This window comes from Geotrypetes seraphini, chromosome 2 (assembly GCF_902459505.1).
Source record: "Geotrypetes seraphini chromosome 2, aGeoSer1.1, whole genome shotgun sequence".
Lineage (NCBI taxonomy): Eukaryota > Metazoa > Chordata > Amphibia > Gymnophiona > Dermophiidae > Geotrypetes > Geotrypetes seraphini.
The window spans coordinates 517,395,363-517,418,010 of NC_047085.1; the positions used below are offsets into that span (position 1 = coordinate 517,395,363).

General features: G+C 46.0%; 1 protein-coding gene across 1 annotated transcript in view; it reads right to left on the reverse strand.

Moving 5' to 3' along the window:
* The window catches only part of LOC117354654 (oocyte zinc finger protein XlCOF6-like), a 229,373-nt gene extending 208,366 nt beyond the window's left edge, over positions 1-21,007 (reverse strand). The window contains exons 1-4 of the mRNA XM_033932496.1: positions 20,773-21,007; positions 20,414-20,540; positions 19,558-19,671; positions 6,700-6,837 (exon numbers count right to left, since the gene is read on the reverse strand). Coding sequence (XP_033788387.1) covers positions 6,700-6,837; positions 19,558-19,671; positions 20,414-20,540; positions 20,773-20,796 — 403 coding nt within the window. The 5' untranslated portion in view covers positions 20,797-21,007. The remainder of the gene's footprint in view (positions 1-6,699; positions 6,838-19,557; positions 19,672-20,413; positions 20,541-20,772) is intronic.
* Positions 21,008-22,648: the final 1,641 nt, after the last annotated feature.

A 22,648-nucleotide genomic window follows, 5' to 3' on the forward strand; every position in this document is an offset into this window, starting at 1 on the left:
TCTATTGTGTGCGTGCTGGCTTCCCTTCTCTTCCCTCCGAAACCAGAAGTAGCGTCCCGGGGGGGGGGGGGGGGGGGGAGGAAGAGAAGGGAAGCCGGCACGCACATGATAGAGCCCCGGAGGGAAGCTTACAACTTGCTGCTTTTACTTGCTTTGGGCCTTCCTCGCTGCCGGGTCCTGCCTTCGCGGAAACAGAAAGTAGGCAGGTCCCGGCAACGAGGAAGGCCCAAAGCAAGTAAAAGCATGCTGGCAAAAAAAAAAAAAGGCAGGCGTCAAATAAAATTTTTGGCGGCGAGTCAGCCCGGGAAGGAATCGGCGGCAGCAGCAGGATTAGCTGGGCGGTCATCTAAATCAGCCGGGGAGAACACTTACTTGTACCTGACGAAGTTTTCAGGCTTTCAGCTCCTCTCAGTGAAATGAATGAATCCAATCGAGCAAAAAGAACTGACCAATGAAGAGCCTGTATATTAGGGGGCGGAGTCAATGCGGCAACGTGCAAGTCGGGTAGAGAGTTGGAGGAGACAGACCATATGGTGGAGACAAACATGGCCGCCGGAAAAAATCTGACACCCGGTCCCGAACCAAAGACACACGGTGAAGACAAGGTAAATAGCGGTACATAGAAGGGGGTACATTTGCCTGCGGGGACAAATCTTTTCACCGTTTTTGCGGGCGGTGAAAACTTTTGCCCCTGTGTCTGCGGCGATTTGGCTATGGAGTCTCCATAACCCGCAGCCACGCCGTGGCTCCCTGCGGGGATCTCTCCCCGTGTCATTCTCTATTGCCAACCCCCCACAGCTCCAGGCCGATCAAACCTTTAAAGTATTATATTAAACTGCGAATATGGGGAGACAAGGAATATCTATAAGGTCCCAAAACCTGAACAAAAATTTTAGATTGTTGTAAAGAAGCACGCACCCATTCCTTCTCAAGCAACATCAGAGCATGTAGCCAGTTACGCCAAGCCCAATAAGAGGGAGAGCGATCAGAAACCCATTCTCCCAAAATAACCTTCTTAGCCATCAACCTGGGCTTGCGCAAAAACAACCTGCTCACCCCAGGTAGGAGCCGGAAAGCTTCAAATTTATTCAATAAGAATCCCACTGGGGTAACTGGTATAGGTCGGCCTAATAAACTTTCTAAATAACAAATCACTCGTCTGCAAAAGGACTTAACCACGAGGCAACTCCAAAAAGCATGAAAAAAGGTCTTGGAGGCAGTTTTACATTTTTCATACTGATACGAATCCGCCAAACCAGAATGATATAATTGAACCCGCGTAAAATACGCACAATGCAAGACACGGAATTGACACTCCCAGAGATCCACAGATATAGAAACGGACGGAATCCGATTAATAAGACAACCTATATTAAGATCAGTCAGCAACAGCCCCAATTCCAGAGCCCAACGATCACACAAGGCCTCCTAAGATCTCAGCATCACCAGAGAGCAGAGAGCCTTGTGGAGTGCCGAAACAGAAAGACCAGCATCTTTGAATTGGGCAAAGAAAGTTTGGAGTTTATTCCAGGTTCCCACTGTAAGCCCTCTCCCAACAAAGATTGCACATAATGATCTAGCTGCAGATATACAAAGAAGTCCGTGGCTCGAATCCCATCTCGGAGTTGAAAATCCCACCAAGGCATAAGGACACCACCAGGTCGAAGTACATGCTCCAACAGAGTCAATCCCAACTGCTGAAATGGTGAAGAAGTTAAGCCCAGGGAAAACAAAAGATTGCCCTGGATAGGTAATTGATCAGATACCTCTGGTTGCCCTCCTAGGTGCAAGACCAGAACCTTCCAAATATCGCAATAAATTAAAATGCAAAGGATGATATAAGGCTCATAGAAATATAGAAACATAGAAAATGATGGCAGAAAAGGGCCACGCCTCATCCAGTCTTCCCACACCAAGACCCACCCCCCTATCTACCTCCATGAAGAGATCCGACATGCCAATCCCATCTTTTCTTAAAATCTGGCACGCTGCTGGCCTCAATTACCTGTTGTGGAAGATTATTCCAACGATCAACCACCCTTTTGGTGAAGAAATATTTTCTGGTATCGCCATGAAATTTCCCACCCTTGATTTTCCACGGAAACCCTCTTGTCGCCGTGGGTCCTTTTGATAATGTGGCCTCCAGAATTGCACACAGTATTCCAGATGGGGTCTCACCATGGATCTGTACAATGGCATAATAACCTGGGGCTTACGGCTGATGAAACTTCTATGGATACAACCCATGATTTTCCTAGCCCTGGAGGAAGCTTTCTCCACTTGATTGGCAGTCTTAATGTCTTCGCTAATGATCACGCCCAAGTCGCGTTCTGCTACAGTCCTTGCTAGGATCTCGCCATTTAGGGTGTAAGTCCTGCATGGATTTTTGCCACCAAGGTGCATGACCTTGCATTTTTTGGCATTGAAACTTAGATGCCAAGTCTTTGACCAATGCTCAAGCAGGAGTAGGTCCTGCGTCATACTGTCAGGCATTTTGTCGGGCTTAAGTCCGATGAGCTTTTGCCTACTATGTTGCATAGTTTGGTGTCATCGGCGAATAATGTAATTTTACCTCGAAGCCCCTCAGTCAAGTCACTTACGAAGATGTTAAATAGGATCGGGCCCAAGACCGAGCCCTGCGGCACTCCGCTGATCACCTCCGTCGTATCGGAGAGGGTGGTGAAGCTTCGGTTTGGTACAAAGTCATCAAGAACCTCAAATTTCCACCTCCACTACATCTCTATGATATTTGGTCGACTGATACACATACTTTTCTTTCCTCCTGAGACTGGAAAATGTTATGGCTAACCTCCTTTAGTGCCTTAAAGTCTGCCTCTATTAAACAAATGGTTCTTTTTCTTTATTATAAAGCTTTCTGGACCCTATATAAGCTTTCCAAAATACCGAAATCTGGTTCTAATCTATGTTGGTCATGCAAAACTGAGATAGGTACGTTTGAACATATGTTATATCAATATACTCTTCTAAGACCTTTTTGGTCTGATATATGGATTGCTTCCTGGAACAAATGGTAAAAGAGCCGACAAGAGGCAACGCCACCTTGGACTTGGTCCTAAATGGCCTCACGGGACCGATAACAGAAGTGGAAGTCATGGTTCCAATGGGAACGAGTAATCACAATGTAATCAACTTTAAACTTGACATCAGGAAAGGGAAACATGCCAAAACCTTAACCACCACCTTAAACTTTAAAAAGGGTAAATACGATCGCATGAGAGCCATGGTAGAAAAACGACTCGAGAAGATGGTGGACAAACTTGAAACGGTAGATCAGGCATGGTCCCTACTGAAAAATACTATCACAGAAGCACAAGATCTCTACATTCCGAGGATTTCCAAAGATCGGAGAACAAAGAGCAATCAAGATGGCGTCGGAGTGAGTCGAGCTATCAGGTGGCTCCTGCTCTGTTCGGCAATTTTTCAACTTTCTACAAAGAAATTTACCTGTTATGCCCAAGCGCAGGGGTAAGCAGAGGAGTGTGCTTCCTGCCTCCTCTTCCACTTCATTGACTCGGCAAGCGGCAATAACATCCTATGTTGTCCCAGTTGGTGAGGGCGCATCCGCCGACCGAGGAGGGCAAACTTCAGTCTTGGAAGGCGACGTTTCGCTTAGCCCTTTCGGGCCTGGAGTACCTCCGCGTCCCGGGATGATGTCGGGGACGCCCTCAGACGTACAGGAAGCGCCAGAATTGACGTCTCTGGCGGCGCTGCAGGTCTCACCCCTGACCCCGGATGGGAATCACAGCTTGCTGACTCCCTTACATTCAGCATTGAGCACCGGAGGATCTGGAAGTCAGTGGGAGGCTGGGAAGGTGGAGGTGGATCCCTTGGTGGAGTCCCCCGGAATAGCTACCCCTGCTCCCCTTCCATTTGCTCTGTTACTGTGCCTCTCCCTTTCTTCCCCCCCCCATCTTCCCCATGTCCTGTCAGCGTCCTTCTCCCCCCTCTGTCTTCCACATGTGCTTTCAGCGTCCTTCTCCCTCTCTGTCTTCCCCATGGCCTTTCAACGTCCTTCTCCACCCCCCACCCCCGTCTTCCCCATGTCCTTTCAGCGTCCTTCTCCCTCCTCTGTCTTCAAGTGCTTACAGAGTCCTTCCCCCCCCTCCCGTCTTCCCCATGGCCTTTCAGCGTCCTTCTCCCCCCTCCTTCTCTACCGCCCCGGGTGCAGCACAGCCGGCCAGGTCCCCTTACTATTGTGGCACTTCCCCGACCGACCGACAACAGCCCCGGTCCGACAAACCTCCCTGCCCTTAACTGCGAATCTAAATTACCTTATTACAGCTGCTGTAAGAAGATAATTTAGATTCGCGGCTACAGGGCAGGGAGGATTGTCGGACCGGGGCTGTTGTCGGTCGGTCGGGGAAGTGCCACAAAAGTAAGGGGACCTGGCCGGCTGTGCTGCAACCGGGGCGGGGTGTGGTGTGGCGGACCGCCCCATCCCTTGGTAGCCACTCGAACCGCGAGGCTACTCTCCTCCTTACCTGCACTGCCTGCAGCACAGAGCCAAACGAAAGTCTTCCCGACATCAGCGCTGACGTCGGAGGGAGGGAGGGCTTTGTTTAAGCCCTTTGTTTAAGCCCTCCCTCCCCTCCGACGTCAGCGCTGTCGTCGGGAAAACTTCCGTTCGGCCCTGTGCTGCAAGCAGAGAAGGTAGGGAGAAGAGCTGCGCGACTGAGTACATCCAGCCCCGCAGGAACCCCGCGACCCTCGGAGGCGTCCCCACGGGATCCCCGGGACCCTAGGGGCGTCCCCACGGGATCCCCGTGACCCGAAGGGGGTAACCCGCGGGATGCCCGCGGGTCCCGCAGGATTCCCGTCATCCCCGTTCCCGTGCAGCTCTCTATCCCGGATCCCCACAATATGAAATCGTAGAGGAATCCTCTGTTGGGCTCAAAGGCTGAAGAGTTCCGAAAGCGCCTCCCTGCAGACTTCAGTAAGGGCAGCCACTGGGAGGGACTGAACATAGTGACGGATCTGGTAACACAATGGTATTTTTAAATAACATCCACGCCTGATTTACAGGATTAATCCAAGGCCTAACCATATACTGTTTGTGCTGCTCTCCTCTCTGAGCACAGATATACTGCTAACGATACTGCCCCTAGGCTTACTTTACTGTGTGAATCACTTGGTGTCTTTTTAGAGCTGAAAGCTGAGTGAAGCTTTTATTACACTCAGTACATGTAAATGGCTTTTGTCCTGTATGGATCATTTCGTGACTTTTTAGACCTGAAAGCTGAGTGAAGCTTTTATTACAATCACTACATGTAAATGGTTTGGACCCTGTGTGGGTCATTTTGTGTGTTTTTAGAGCTGAAAGCCGAGTGAAGCTTTTATTACACTCAGTACATGTAAATGGTTTGTGTCCTGTGTGGATCATTTTGTGATTTTTTAGAGTTGAAAGCTGAGTGAAGCTTTTATTACAATCACTACATGTAAATGGTTTGGACCCTGTGTGGGTCATTTTGTGTGTTTTTAGAGCTGAAAGCCGAGTGAAGCTTTTATTACACTCAGTACATGTAAATGGTTTGTGCCCTGTGTGGATCATTTTGTGTCTTTTTAGATACGAAAGCTGAGTGAAGCTTTTATTACACTCACTACATGTAAATGGTTTGTGCCCTGTGTGGATCATTTTGTGTCTTTTTAGATTTGAAAGAAAAGTGAAGCTTTTATTACACTCACTACATGTAAATGGTTTGTGTCCTGTGTGGGTCATTTGGTGACTTTTTAGATTTGAAAGAAAAGTGAAGCTTTTATTACACTCAGTACATGTAAATGGTTTGTGTCCTGTGTGGATCATTTTGTGTCTTTTTAGATTTGAAAGAAAAGTGAAGCTTTTATTACACTCACTACATGTAAATGGTTTGTGTCCTGTGTGGGTCATTTGGTGACTTTTTAGATTTGAAAGAAAAGTGAAGCTTTTATTACACTCACTACATGTAAATGATTTGTGTCCTGTGTGGATCATTTTGTGATTTTTTAGAGTTGAAAGCTGAGTGAAGCTTTTATTACACTCACTACATGTAAATGGTTTGTGTCCTGTGTGGGTCATTTGGTGACTTTTTAGATTTGAAAGAAAAGTGAAGCTTTTATTACACTCACTACATGTAAATGGTTTGTGTCCTGTGTGGGTCATTTGGTGACTTTTTAGATTTGAAAGCTGAGTAAAGCTTTTATTACACTCAGTACATGTAAATGGTTTGTGTCCTGTGTGGGTCATTTGGTGACTTTTTAGATTTGAAAGCTGAGTGAAGCTTTTATTACACTCAGTACATGTAAATGGTTTGTGTCCTGTGTGGATCATTTTGTGACTTTTTAGATGTGAAAGCTGAGTGAAGCTTTTATTACACTCAGTACATGTAAATGATTTGTACCCTGTGTGGGTCATTTGGTGACTTTTTAGATGTGAAAGCTGAGTGAAGCTTTTATTATGCTCAGTAGCTGGAAATGGTTTCTTATTTTTATGACCCCTTTTGTGCATTTGGATTAGTTTCTGGTGTGTTTTTCTTTTCCTCTTGCCATGGTGGGATTCAGAAGTCACTTTATCACTATTACTAATTTGGGAGGGTCTCTGGTTCTCAGGGCTGTCACTGAGCTCCCTGTCATTTCTCTCACAAGAAGGGCCTCTATCCATTGAGTCTTCTGCAGAGATTCTCTGTTCCTTTGATTCCTGCTTACAATTCTTTGTGTTAATAATTTCAGGCGTCTGGGAAATATTGTCATAGACGTTTTCTGACTGTGTTTGGATTTCCTCCATTTCTACAGGACCTTCTCCTCGATTCTCTGTTCTCTTCCATTCATGTCGGTTCTGATGATCTGTTGGATATAAACAGAAGATATTTCTCATGAGTTAGAAAACGGCAGTGATTTCTAACTCGTAAAACCTGTGTATAATGAGGAAAGATAGATGTCGCAGAAAGATTTTCTATGTGTGGCTTGAGAATGGGTCAGTTTCCTACATGCAAAGCATTTTTTCAAGCATTTTTCTCTAGACAGTGCCAATTTGTGAGCGGTTCCTTGGCAATGGCAGTGTGGAGAGTTAAGGGAGTCAATTCTCTCTAGGGCAGCAAATATCCGATTGCTCTATAGATTTTGCATGTAGGTATAAGAATCACCTATAGCCCACTCGTGCATCACCTATTTGCACACCACCCACTTGCACGCAATAACTCTTAGGCATTATCTTATGGAATAGCACTTAAGTGCATTTCCGAGCAGTCCTGCCAAATCACCTCCCTTGTGGCACGTAACTTCTGTTTTAGCATGAAAGTTACACGCCAAAGTGGCATTTATGTGTGCAATCTGTTTTATTAAAGTCATCAAAGGCAACAGCCATCAAATACAATGCGGGCATGTCCCAAATTCAATCAACTGTTACAAGTGAAAACCATTAACCCCACCACCTCCCTCTACCCCACCCTAGAATTGAATAGAAAACCAGTGTTAATGAACCAAGAAAATAAATAACAGGGAAAAGAATACGAGACAGAGCAATAATTCAATAATTATACATCAGCAATTCCAAATACCCCTCCCCCCCCACTGGAATAATTCAAGAGGTAAAGCAAAGAAATCCAACAGCACAAACCTATCCAATAGGAAAAGCCCCAAGAGGATCAACGCAAAAGACAAGAAGTCAGGGTCCTGGACTCTGATGGGTCCTGAGAGAAACAATGATGGACTTCCCCCTCCCACCCCCAGCTCCGTCAGAGAGCTACTAGACAGCAAACAAATCATATTTAAAAAATAAAAAAAGGGGGGAGGGACTAGGAGGACATGAGGAATGGCCAGAAGAGCCGCAGCAGCAGGAAAGAAGCTCCGTGTCGCCAACCCCCCACAGCTCCAGGCCGATCAAACCTTTAAAGTATTAAATATTAAACTGCGAATATGGGGAGACAAGGAATAAATATAAGGTCCCAAAACCTGCACAAAAATTTTAGATTGTTGTAAAGAAGCACGCACCCATTCCTTCTCAAGCAACATCAGAGCATGTAGCCAGTTACGCCAAGCCCAATAAGAGGAAGAGCGATCAGAGACCCATTCTCCCAAAATAACCTTCTTAGCCATCAACCTGGGCTTGCACAAAAACAACCTGCCCACCCCAGGTAGGAGCCGAAAAGCTTCAAATTTATCCAATAAGAATCCCACTGGGGTAACTGGTATAGGTCGGCCTAATAAACTTTCTAAATAAGAAATCACTCGTCTGTAAAAGGACTTAACCACGGGGCAACTCCAAAAAGCATGAAAAAAGGTCTTGGATGCAGTTTTACATTTTTCATACTGAACTGAGTCCGCCAAACCAGAATGATATAATTGAACCCGCATAAAATACGCACAATGCAAGACTCAGAATTGACACTCCCAGAGATCCACAGATATAGAGAGGGACGGGTCCGATTAATAAGACAACCTATATTAAGATCAGTCAGCAACAGCCCCATTTCCGGAGCACAATGATCACACAAGGCCTCCCAAGACCTCAGCGTCACCAGAGAGCAGAGAGCCTTGTGAAGTGCCGAAACAGAAAGACCGGCATCTTTGAATTGGGCAAAGAAAGTTCGGAGTTTATTCCAGGTTCCCACTGTAAGCCCTCTCCCGACAAAGATCGCACATAATGATCTAGTTGCAGATATACAAAGAAGTTCGTGGCACGAATCCCATCTGGGAATTGAAAATCCCACCAGGGCATAAGGACACCACCAGGTCGATGTACATGTTCCAACAGAGTCAATCCCAACTGCGTCCAACATTGAAATGGTGAAGAAGTTATGCCCAGGGAAAACAAAAGATTGCCCTGGATAGGTAATTGATCAGACACCTCTGGTTGCCCTCCTAGGTGCAAGACCAGAACCTTCCAAATATCGCAATAAATTAAAATGCAAAGGATGATAAAAGGCTTGCTCATACTCAAAACAGGTATATTTATCTTGCTCCAGAATCCAGTCACCAAGATAACAAAGCAAATAAGCCTGATTATACCTCTGGAGATCAGGGACACCCATACCCCCACCTGACCAAGACCCTAATAAATACCGAAAGGCCATTTGAGGTATTTTTCCGCCCCATAAAAATTTAGTCAAAAGCTGATAGAGAAGGCATATATTTATTTATTCATTCATTTATTTATTTAGCACATCCTCCCAAAGGAGCCCAGAATGGGTTACAAGAGTACATTCACAGTATAAGCAGGACTAACTTTGGCGAATATTACGAGCTACCCGTTGACCGCGGACAAATCCCACTTGAGGAGCAGCGATGAGGTCAGGAAGAACATGAGCCATGCGATTAGCCAAAATCTTAGCAAAGAGATTAGCTTCAACGTTAAAAAGAGAAATCGGCCGATAAGAGCTTGGCAAGGTGGGATCCCGACCTGGTTTCAAAAGCACAATATGAGCCTCCCGCAAGGATGATGGCAAGGACCCCTTGCGACATAGGTATTAAAGGTAGAAGTCAAAAGGGACAATTTCCATCGAAAGCAGTTTATAGAACTCAGAATGAAAACCATCTGGTCCAGGCGCTTTCCAAAGTGGACTAGATTGGATGACCAGAGCGACCTCATCCGCCGTAATAGGAGCATTGAGTATCTGATGTTGAGAGGCAGACACGCGAGGAGTACCAATATTATCCACGTATAGCTCACTCGATAGGTCAAGATTTACAGAACCCCTATACAACTGCTGATAGAAGGAGCAGAAAACCTTTGCGATCCCAGTGTCAGTACTAACCAACCCTGTGCCGTCCCCCACCACCCAAAGCACTCACCTAGAACTATCCGAAGTGTGCACCAAATTAGCCAAAAGTCTCCCCCCTTTATTACCATGCAAATAAAATTGGTGTTTAAAATATTGAAGAGAACGTGCAGTCCGGGCCTTCAAGAGCTCTTCCAAGGAGGCCTGGGAGGCCAGCAAGTTGCTTCTACATTGAGAATCGTGGTGGCAAGCATACCAAATGCGATCCGCCCGCACCTGTCTATCTAAACGAAGGATTGCCCGATCTTGGGCTTTATTTTTAAAACTAGCATAGGCAATAATTTCCCCCTGTAACACTGCCTTGGCCGCCTCCTAGTATAAGATCAGATCCTCTAGATGACCCATTATGGACCTGATAGTCTTTCCACTTGGTAAGTAAATGATCAAAGAATCCTGGATCTTTGTATAAAGCCGGCGGAAACATCCACCTTCGGGGACCCGCACACCCCACCTCCAGAGTACTCCAAATGAACGCATGATCACAGACACAATAAGGCCCGATCCCCATAGCTCCCATAGAGGAAAAAAGAGAAGTAGACAAAAGCCAATAGTCAATCTGAGATTGAGTACCATGGGCGTGCGACAGGTGGGTATAGTCCCGTTCTCCGGAGGTCTAATGAAAAGCACAGATAAGAAATACCCTTTGTGGAGACCACTCGCTCCTGAGGGCAGAGTGCAGTCTTGTCCAGACTAGGGTCATGGACCATATTAAAATCACCCTCCATCATCAGACGGATACCCGGAAACCGACTCAAAGCCTTAAATAAACCAGTATAAAAAAACTTATAAAGCTCATAAACATTTGGTGCGTAAATATTGCAGAGGAGCAGCATCGTCCTATTCAAAATAATGTGAGCAAATACAAAACGACCAGAAGGATCTGCATAAACCTCTTTCACCTGTAAATCCAAAGATTTCCGAATGAGAATCAGAACTCCCGCCTTTTGATTCACTGCTTCAGCGCCAATCGCCCGGCCCACCCACCACCGGTTGAATTTCTCATGTTCTAGAGAGGTCAGATACGTCTCCTGTAAAAAAGCAATATCTGCCGCGTGATGATTCAATGTCTGCAATATCTTTTGTCGTTTAACAGGTGAGGTGACCCCATTAACATTCCAAGACATAAATTTTACCATGGAGGTTTGTTGTAGACGAATAAAAAAATGAAAGCCAGCAGTAAAAACAGGAAGGCGGTGGGTCTGTCCCAGCCTAGAGAACCACCAGCTCAGCAGAGAGCTCAAAATATAATTCAAAGAGACCCAAAGTCGAGAGAGAAGGCAGCTGACCCCGAGAGAACAGCCCCCCGGCCACAAACCAGAACAAAAACTACAAAAGACACAAGAGACCCTATGTGTCAAGAGGAGGGAAAAAAAAACCCTCAAAAAGGAAAAAAAGAAAACAACCAAAGACAAGCACCCAACCAACCTCTCCCCCCTCCAACACCAATGCTCCAAAAGCACTGTTGCCCCAGAGAACAAAGTAGGGTAGCCCCTAGCTACCCAGAACCCCTCTCAGCAAGGCAAAAGTAGGGAAATGCCCTGCAAGGAGCAACACGAAGCAAACAAAAGGATGTCCTGCCTACAATCCTATGCCCATCCCTCAGCCAGAAAGGGAACATAAGAACATAAGAATTGCCGCTGCTGGGTCAGACCAACGGTCCATCGTGCCCAGCAGTCCACCAACGGTCCATCGTGCCCACAGCGGCCCTTAGGTCAAAGACCATTGCCCCAACAGACTAGCCTTACCTGCGTACATTCCGGTTCAGCAGGAACTTGTGTAACTTTGGCTTGAATCCCTGGAGGGTGTTTTCCCCTATAGCAGCCTCTGGAAGAGCGTTCCAGTTTTCCACCACTCTCTGGGTGAAGAAGAACCCAAGGCCTCTCACCACCCTCCCAAGGAGCACCAGAAAACCCACCAACCCATCAAATCCTCCAGCACAAGCACTCTCTCTACAAACTCAAACTAAGACAGAAATATAAACAAAAAGTACAACCACCACACTCAGCAACATAGCCTTAACCCATTCCACACAGGCAAAAACATATTAACACTCAACCTCCCGCATACCCAAGAGAACTCCGACACAGCCTAAAAAAACACTCATAAATATGGTCCAACACACATGAGATTACAAATGCTGCTCGATTAGGATTTCAGAGGGCATTTTGAAAAGAAACAGAGTGAGACACAACCAAATGGCAAAGCCGGGGCAAAGTCTAGGTGGCAGTGCTGATAGAGGGAACAGCCATCTATGCCACAAAGCGAGTGGCATTTGCTAATTTGTCAAAAAAATGAGGTTTGCCTTAGGTTTGGTGGGATATAGTAAGGCAAATTGGATATGTTTGCGATGAAGGTTCGCACAGAGAGCAGCATAGGCGTGACATGGAGCGGAGACCCCAGGAGAGTAGTCCAGGAAGCACAAAACAGTTAGGTTCTCATATTTGAGCAGCCCCTTCCGCCGGATCGCTCTCAAAATTTCCATCTCATGGACATAGTTTAACAGTTTCAGGATGACCACTCGCAGTTTTTGTCCTCTGGGAAGCGTTTAGGGCCAAGCCTGGGTGCGCGTTCAATTCGCACAGGGCCTGCCTCAGAACGCAGATCTAAAACATCCACTAACCAGCGCTCCAAGAACCCGCGAAGTTGGCTTCCAAAATAGTCTCTGACAAGCCCACCAGCCGGAGATTGCCACGTTGGGACCGGTTTTAGATGTCGTCTAGTTTGTCCTCAAGGGTGCTGAGCTGGGTCTGCATCTCGGCCTGTGTGCTGGTCACCTGGGTCACGTTATTCTCCAGCGCCGACATGCGCTGACAGCACGCCGTAAACTCTCTCTTTAGAGATTCAAGACGTCCGTCCATGACATCGAGCTTTTCAGTAATCGTTTGCAGCTGCTGGTCCAAAGAAGATTTGATCGCTTCCTTCACCTCCGTGACCACCACCTGTAACCAGACAGAGCTCACCGTAATGCCCTCCGGGACATCCCTATCCACCATTTTAGGCTCCGCAGGCTTCCCCTTATTCTTCTCCTTTCTCAAGCATCAGGAAGCCGACAGGAAAATCAGCGGGGCACTCGATGCACTTTCCCAAGGTAGCAAGTACAACAAAGTTTTCCCTGAATTCAAGCAGGTAAAGTGCCGACAGAGGGAGGTTCAGGAGCTCGAGGCACACACGTCTCTAGCTCAGCATCACGTGACCCTCAAAGTGGTATTTAATGTTTGGCAGACTGTACAAAACTAGAGGGAAGAGTTCTGAAGAGTGACAATATATTATAATCTGGGCTTACTGGGGAATTTCTTCTACAACCATGAAGTAATGACCCCTGATCCAGAGTCCTATTGAAACATGGTCAATGTTGGGTCAGGTTTGTCTCCACGCTGACTCACAAGAACAGCCCGTGAATGGAGTACGAACACATATGATTGTTGTCAGACAACCTGCTGTGTCTGTTCATAACTACACTGGTTACCAATGGAGGCTAGAGTCCTGTTCAAATTTGCCTGTATCTGTTTTAAATCAGGCATATCAACGCGTGGATGCGGCGCTGATTTGAGGAAGAAGGATTCCACTTCGTGCACAACTGGACGACATTCTGGGGGAAGAGCAAGTTATTCAGGAAGGACAGACTCCACCTCAGCAGAGACAGAATGAGGCTACTTGCAAGCAACATCAAGAGAGAAGTTGAGAAGCTTTTAAGCTAGGAAGAAGGGGAAAGCCGACCGAGAGAGAGAGTCAATGGTTCGGGAACCAGTATACCAGGAGGATACCGTACAGGAAGATAGAGGAGAAGATTCACCGGATCGCAGGCAAAACAGACCGAAAGGGACACAAGAGAGAAGGATAAGCAAGAAGGGAACAGACTGCAAACTCAAGTGTATGTACACGAAAGCAAGGAGCCTTAGAAATAAGATGGGTGAATTAGAAGCTGTGGTACAAAAGGATCATCGGCATCAGGGACACATGGTGGACTGAGGAAAATGTCTGGGACACAGTGCTACCGGGATACAAACTATACCGCAGAGACAGAGTGACTCAAAAAGGAGGAGGCATTGCTATATACGTCAAAGAGGGAATTGAATATACTGGAGAGAACATGCCACAACAGACGGATTAGTTAGAGTCTCTATGGGTCAAAATTCCAGGAACAAATGGATCGAAAATGAGTATCAGCATCTACTACCAACCCCCAGGGCAGTCTGAGGAAATTGAAGGAGAAATGACGACTGAGATTAAACGCAACTGCAAGGGAGGCAACGCAGTTATCATGGGCGACTTCAACTATCTGGAGATAGACTGGAACCTAGGCACCTCCAGCTGTGCTAGAGAGACTGAGTTCCTGGATGCTGTAGGCGATTGTTTCCTGGAACAACTTCTCAAGGAAAATACCAGAGGAAACTCAATTCTGGACTTAATTCTAAATGGACTGCGAGGACCGACGCAAGGTATAGAAGTACTAGGGACGCTGGGAAACAGTGATCACAATATGATCTGCTTCGACCTGGATGCAGGGATGAAACATCGGTCCAGAACGACGGCCACAGCACTGAACTTACGAAAAGGGAATTACAAAGGGATGAGACGCATAGTGGGGAAGAAGATTAAGAAGAGGATGAACACTGTAAAAATGCTAGAGCAAGCTTGGTCCCTTTTTAAGGATACAGTCACTGAGTAGCAAAATCTATATATACTATGTATCAACAAGGGATCAAAGAAGAAAAAGAACAAAGAACCGGCGTGGCTCACTGTAAAGGTAAAGGAAGTGATCAGAGACAAAAAAAACCCCAAAACTTTGTTTAAGGAATGGAAAAGGTCAAAAACTGACAAACTAGAATAAGCACAAACAACATCAACGCAAGTGCCATAAGGTAGTAAAAGGGGCCAAAAGAGACTATAAATAGCCAAGGAGGTGAAAAACTTCAAGCCGTTCTTTAGATATATTAAGGGGAAATGACCCACGAAGGTAACGGTGGGACCGTTGGATGACCAAAGAATAAAGGGAGCGCTAAAGGAGGACAAAGCAATTGCCGACAGACTGAACACATTTTTTGCGTCTGTATTTACCGAAGAGAATATACACAGCATACCAGAACCCATCAGGCTATATGCTGGAAGCGAAGATGGGAAACTTACAGGGTTAATGGTCAGTCTAGAAGAGGTATTCAGGCAGATTGATAGGCTTAAGAGCGATAAATCCCCGGGACTGGATGGTATCCATCCGAGGGTCATCAAGGAACTGAAAGAGATTATAGCTGAACTGCTTCAACTAATAGCCAATCTGTCGATCAAATCGGGAAAGATTCTGGAGGACTGGAAGGTGGCTAATGTTACGTTGATCTTCAAAAAAGGTTCAAGGGGAGACCCAGGAAACTACAGACCGGTGAGTCGGACCTCGGTACTGGGAAAGATGGTAGAGGCGCTGATAAAGGACCGCATCATTGATCACCTTGACGGACATGATCTGATGAGGACCAGCCAGCACGGTTTCAGCAAAAGCTTTGCTGAAGTCCAAATACACATCGTCCAGGGACTCACCCAGATCCAGTTTTCTTGTTACCCAGTCAAAGAAGCTGATGAGGTTGGATTGACAGGCCTACCCTTGGTGAACCCATGTTGGTGGGGATCGCATAGATTCTTCTCGTCCAGGATCGTGTCTAACTTGCGTTTGATTAGTGTTTCCATGAGTTTATACACTATCGATGTGAGATTCACCGGTCTGTAATTCGCAGCCTCCGTCCTACAACCCTTTTTGTGCAGAGGAACGACATTAGTTGTTTTCCAGTCCATGGAGTCCAAGGTTCCGCATGAACGACTACTTCGGAAAATTGCAAGCCATGGTGAAATACTCACGTGGATTAAAAACTGGCTGAAGCATAGGAAACAGAGAGTGGGGGTAAATGGACAATACTCGGACTGGAAAAACGTCACCAGTGGGGTGCCGCAGGCCTCGGTGCTTGGACCCGTGTTCTTCAACATCTTTATAAACGGTCTGGACATACGTACGTCGAGTGAGGTGATTAAATTTGCGGACGATACGAAGTTATTCAGAGTAGTGAAGACACAGGGGGATTGCAAAGATCTGCAACATGACATATCAGGCTCGAGGAATGGGCATCAACATGGCAGATGAAGTTCAACATGGATAAGTGTAAAGTGATGCATGTAGGTAACAAAAATCTCATGCATGAATACAGGATGTCCGGGGCGGTACTTGGAGAGACCTACCAGGAAAGAGACTTGGGAGTTCTGATCGACAAGTTGATGAAGCTGTCCACGCAATGTGCAGCGATGGCGAAAAGAGCGAACAGAATGCTAGGAATGATAAAGAAGGGGATCACGAACAGATCGGAGGTTATCATGCCGCTGTACCGAGCCATGGTGCGCCCTCACCTGGAGAACTGCGTACAAAAGTGGTCGCTGTACATGAAGGACACGGTACTACTCGAAAGGGTGCAGAGAAGAGCGACTAAGATGGTTAGGCTGGAGGAGTTGCCATACAACAAAAGATTAGAGATACTGGCTGGGCCTCTTCTCCTTCAAACAGAGGAGATTGAGAGGGGACATGATCAAAACATTCAAGGTACTGAAGGGAACAGACTTAGTAGATAAGGACTGGTTGTTCACCCTCTCCAAAGTAGGGAGAATGAGAGGGCACTCTCTAGAATTGAAAGGGGATAGATTCCATATGAACATAAGGAAGTTCTTCTTCACCCAGAGAGTGGTGGAAAACTGGAACACTCTTCTGGAATCTGTCATAGGGGAAAACAAACTCCAGGGATTCAAAACAAAGTTAGACAAGTTCTTGCTGAACCACAACGTACGCAGATAGGGCTGGTCTCAGTTAGGGCGCTGGTCTTTGACCAGAGGACCGCCATGTGAGCGGACTGCTGGGCACGATGGACCACTGGTCTGACCAGCAGCGGCAATTCTTATGTTAATTTCCTGCATGCTTGTATGTGGTGAGAGTATTGTCGGGACAGCGGCTGACTTAGGAGAGGAGAGGTGAAGTCTGCGCATGCTCATTCAGGATGGCAGCCAGTTTAGATGGGAGCCGGGAGCCGGTGACGGACGGCAGAGGCATTGCCCGAAGCAGGGCAGCCGCACGGGGATCCCGAGGCAAGGAGGGCACCACTTTAGAATCGCTGCAGCACCCGCAGGCAAGTATTCCCCCCTGGGCTACCATTGCCGAGTGCTCGTTTATCGGGGCAGTGCTCGGTTTACGAGACAAAAGTTTGCTGAGTGTTTTGCTCGTCTTGCAAAACACTCGCAAACCGGTGCACTCGTAAACCGAGGTACCACTGTACATCCATGGCAATATTTTAATTATGTTATCATTAACTTGGACCCCCTGAGGAAGGCTCGCCAGGGCCGAAACATAGACCGTGTTGGGTCCGTCTCCACCAACTGCTTTCACAGGGGATGTATTTGATTTGACCTTTGACCCTTATCTCATAATAAACATATCTCAAGAACTTTGTATTCCACAATCTTCATTTTGGTTTTGGTTTTGGTTTTCATACAATATAAAAGGAATCCAATAATGCTGAGTGCACTTTTTCATTTATATTAGCCGTCTCGAGCTTTGCGCTCTAACAATAAAAATTGTTTAAAGGTACCCTCTCTGAAACATGTGAGACTGTCTCGTTTTCGTCATTCCATGATAACTCTACAGGGTGCTATTGTCTGTTGAAATTACATTTTTGAAAGACTCGCTGTAAACTTAATGTGTCTTAGTTTGTCTATTTTAATTATGCATATTTTATTTTGTATCTCGCTCACAATTGTTGGATGATAGCAAGTAAGAAAAATTTTTATATGAATAAATAAATATCCTTACAGACGGCCATGAAATTCCTGTGCTTAACTCTTCAGGACCCACCACACTACAGACATGTGGCTCCTCTAATCCCTTCTCAACAGCCCTCTCCCCAGGGCACCGACATTTAAGCACCATTTGCAAACTTAAATGTACAGAGCACTAGCCGTAATGTGGGTGGGTGTGGGCTTACATGCCTGACTGAATTTAGTCTGAAGCTTAATTCAGAAAAATCAAAATTCTTTGTAGCCTCACCACTCCCACTTGTCACTAAAACATCACTATGCATCAACAAACTCAGTTACCCTATTCAACCTACAATGAAGGTTCTGGGGGTAATACTGGACCAAGGTCTAACCATGAAAGACCAAGTGGACTCATTGGTTAGAAAAGGGTTTTATTACTCTCTGGAAGCTTCAGTCCATTAGAGCATACTTTGACGCTTCATCATTCAGGATTCTGGTACAATCCCTTATACTAAGCCATCTTGATTACTGTAATATCGCCCATCTGGCAATCTCCCAGAAGAACATGCAGAGACTACAACTGGTGCAGAATGCGGCGGTCAGATTGATTTTTGGGTTGAAGATCTCCGATCACATAACCCCTTCCTACCGACTCCTGCACTGGTAGCTGATGGAAGCACGTGCAAAGTTAAGCTGGGATGTTTTTGCTTTAAGGTACTATACGGTTTAGCCCCTAAATATATAACTGACCTCTTCTCCTTCTCAACCAATAGACATAAGAGAAGCTCACACCTGAAGTTTGTCTCCCCACCGGTTAGAGGATGTAAATTTAAAAGACACCATCAACATCTTTTCTCTTATCAAGCAGCATTATGGGGCAAAGACCTGGAAAAATTACTTATGCATGCAAATAACTATGGGGAATTTAGGAAACACCTAAAAACATATCTGTTCTTGAAGTACCAAGGTAGCTGATCTGCACAATCTCTCCCACAACAACTGATCTCATAAGCTGTTAGTCACTAATCTCCAACTATGTAAGTTCTACTCAATTTGTAGCATATTTTTTTAAAATTTTTTAAATCATTGTAAACCGCATAGAAGTTCATGGTCCTGAGGTATATAAACTGTTATTATTATTATCATTAAGTGTTAGGAGAGTTCAGTGGTAGTCTATAACGTACATGCACAGTAGCACATAAGTGCAAAGGAGGTGTTCACTGGGGAGGGACATGGGCTGGTGCAGTTACAAGCTTAACTTACTGAATAAGCTCTACGTGACAAGTTAAAGTGACAGATTGAGGTGTTCGCATATATTGCAGACAACATGCAGAGACCCTATAGCTTCCCAGGCTTCTGCACACAGCCCAGGATCTGGCACTACAAAACACGCCTTCCTTCTAACTCCCTCACAACACAGTTTCTGACATGTGAAGTTGCAGAAACACAGGAATCTGGATCTTTCCTTCCCTCCAACTTTCCAGAGCTAACACTGTGTGGCCCATAGGTTAAGCCTTTGCATTCAGGCCAAATGACTGATCCTCACCAATAAAAGGCTAGAACCCACAGTGGCCGGAAGCCGTGATAGGAAATAGCACAGTACAGGGTTTCAAGGAAGACCTGGATAGGTTCCTGGAGGACAAAGGGATTGAGGGGTACAGATAAGAGCAGTGGAAGGTTTAGAGATAAGTGTAGAGGTAGGTATAAAATTAGCCAGGGACTGCTGCTCAGGCAATATGCCTGATGGGCCGCCGCGTGAGCGGACCGCTGGGCAGGATGGACCTCTGGTATGCCCCGGCGGAGGCGACTACTTATGTTCTTATGGCCCGAAAAGCCCATGTACTGGAGACTTACCCTACAAAAGGTGTCTAGAGAAGGTAATTTTACCCCAGTCCATAGAAACATAGAAAAATGACGGCAGAAAAGGGCCAAAGCCCATCAAGTCTGCCCACTCTAATGACCCTTCACCTTGATTTTGCTGACCACCCCCTGCCTTTATTACTGCACTCACCTAAGCAGTTGCTTTTCCCATGTTCTCTTTCCTCTGATCCTGGTTCACCCCTGATATAGGGCTCTTCCCCTCGTTCAATGTGGGATATAATTTTAGGGATGAAGGCCAGAGAACCTGTTGTTAGGGCAAGAAAAGCGCATTTTCTTATTTATATTATAATCTAATCCCTACTGTAAATAGTGCAATGTATTATCACCTCATTTTAACTTCTTTATACCTTATACAAGTTTCCTTGTTCACATCTAGAACAAGGTGAAATAAACACACTGAGCATGGTCAGACTGATGTGAGCTCGGAGAAAGGGCAGGAAGCCAAAATCACTTTTCTACATCACTCTCCAGAGAAAACTTTCCAGCAACTAATCAGCATTTCAGAGATTATCTTTACACAGTACGATAAGGATTTATTTTCCATGTTTAACATAATAAATGATGGCAGATAAAGACCTGCGTGGTCCATCCAATCTGCTCAACACTCATGATTAAATTAAAATGTCTTTTTTCCTGCTTTTGAGTATGTTACAGGCAGATTGTGGCGTCCACCATTGTTGCCGGGGGACACTGTGCCTCTTTGGGTAGGAGGTTTATCCCTGTGTTTTTTCTTGTTGTAGTTTACTTGTGGTAGAATTGTTCTTATTGTTGCCAGCTTTATTCATTGAATGCAGGTTGCAGAGCACAGTGGCATCCCCTTTGCTGGGAACATTTCCTTCAGGCTACATATAGCTGTGTTTTTTAAATTGGAGTAGGTTGGCTGGATCCCCCTGACCGCCTGGGGTCCGAAGCATGTGCTTACTGAGCCTACTCTTTAATCCGGCCCTGCCCACTACTGCTAATAAACATATAAGTTTATCCCTTACCCAGAGAGATCAGGATCTCATAATTCTCCTTCATCACCTCCCTGTAGAGCTCCTTCTGCTCTTCATCTAAATACTCCCACTCCTCCTGGGAGAAAGAGACAGCGATCTCCTCAAATGTCACCTGCATCTGAAACACAAACCAGAAACACACTCAGCATTTTCTGCAACTCTTCCAGGAAGGGCTGGTGCTCATTGGGGAGGAGGAAAATGTACTAGTGTGCATGATTTCCAAAGACATAAGCCACAGTCCCAGAACAGTTCTATCTGTGCAAGAGACACCAGTCCCAGCCCAAATCTCTCTCCTTCCCCTCAGGAGGGTCCCAAAGTGAAGCTGCAGCAGTGTTTGCAACAAGACCTACCTGGGCAGAAGCTCCTGCAGCCATTTCCCAGGATCAGAAATGCATCTGGGGCTCTTTCTCGGGCTCAGGGTTTGTTTCTTGCACAGTTGGAAGAAGAGACAAAAGGGCCGAAGCCGGAAGTTTCTGCTCCATCCCCGAATTAAAGGAAGTAGAAAAGACTCGTTTCCTGTTGGGCACAGGCGGATGACATCACAAAAGAGAGGCGGAGCTTCACTGAGCACTCGGTCTACAGAGGAAGGCAGCCTTTTCTTGTTAGTTCCGCCCCTTTTCAGTGCTGATTGGTGAGACAGTTGCTGGGGTGGAAGAGGAGTTAAGAAGTTCCGCCCACTAGCCGGGAGAAGGAGGGGTTTTAGCTTTTTCTGGGCACTCATTGGTCAGAATGTTCCTGGGGCGGGGAAAAGGAGGGGTTTTAGCTTCTTCTGGCACTCATTGGTCAGAATGTTCCTGGAGGGGTTTTAGCTTCTTCTGGCCCTCATTGGTCAGAATGTTCCTGGAGGGGTTTTAGCTTCTTCTGGCACTCATTGGTCAGAATGTTCCTGGAGGGGTTTTAGCTTCTTCTGGCCCTCATTGGTCAGAATGTTCTTGGAGGCGGGAAAGAGCCAAGGAAGGCGGGAAGCTCAGCTCTTGTGAACTTCAGGCCTGGCGGCGCTTCACTCTGAGCACTCAGTTTAGTGAGGGGAGGCAGCCTTTTCTTCTTGGTCCTGCCCCTTTCAGTGCTGATTGGTCAGACAGTTGCTGAGGCGAAGAGTAGTTATAAAGTTCCGTCCACCAGTCGGGAGGAGGAGGGGTTTTAGCTTCTTCTTGGCACTCATTGGTCAGAATGTTCCTGGGGCGGGGAGAGGAGGAGTTTAAGGAGGGAGGGAGGAAAGGAAAGGCGGGAAGTTGTGTAGTCTAGAGCAGTGGTTCCCAACCCTGTCCTGGAGGAACACCAGGCCAATTGGGTTTTCAGTCTAGCCCTAATGAATATGCATGAAGCAAATTTGCATGCCTATCACTTCCATCATATGCAAATCTCTCTCATGCATATTCATTAGGGCTAGCCTGAAAACCCGATTGGCTTGGTGTTCCTCCAGGACAGGGTTGGGAATCACTGGTCTAGAGCAGTGTTCTTCAACCTTTTTACACTCGTGGACCGGCAGAAAAAAAATAATTATTTTGTGGACCGGCAAACTACTAGGACTAAAATTAAAAAACCCCGTTTCCGCCCCATCTCCGCGAGCTCGGTCCCCACAAATCATCTGATCCCATCCACACAAGCCTCAGTTATGATTTTATATTGAATGTATTTTATTAAAGTATAAAAAGAAACAATATTCTGTAGAATTGTCATTTTATAAATACAAATAATTCAGAGCAAGGATCAACAAAACCCCTGTCTCCCCTCCCCTTAACATATATCCCCTCTACTATCAAGAAAACTGAACAAGCCAAATTATTACAGAATGCTACACAAATATCATGCTAACAGAATACTGAAGTAACACATGACAGGAATAGTTTTAGGGGAGTGCAACTAGGGCAACTGCACCCTGGTCAGAGAGCGCCCTAAGCCAACTGGAAGCTAAAGAAGCACTGCCTGGGTTTTGCAGTCCCCAGTTATGTCTAACACCAGCTCTAGCAGGATATATATTTCAAATCTGATATATTCTAATCACAAAATAGAAATAAAATTATTTTTTTCTACCTTTTGTCGTCTCTGGTTTCTGCTTTCAATCTTTTTTTCACTCTCTTCCTTCCAGCGTATGCTCTCTCTGTCTCTTCAATCCAGCATCTGCCCCTTCCATATGGTATCTGTCTTTTTTCTATGTCCCTCTCCCCTTTCCATCCAGCTTGTGCCCCTCTCTCCTTTTTACATGATTCATTCCATCTTCACTGC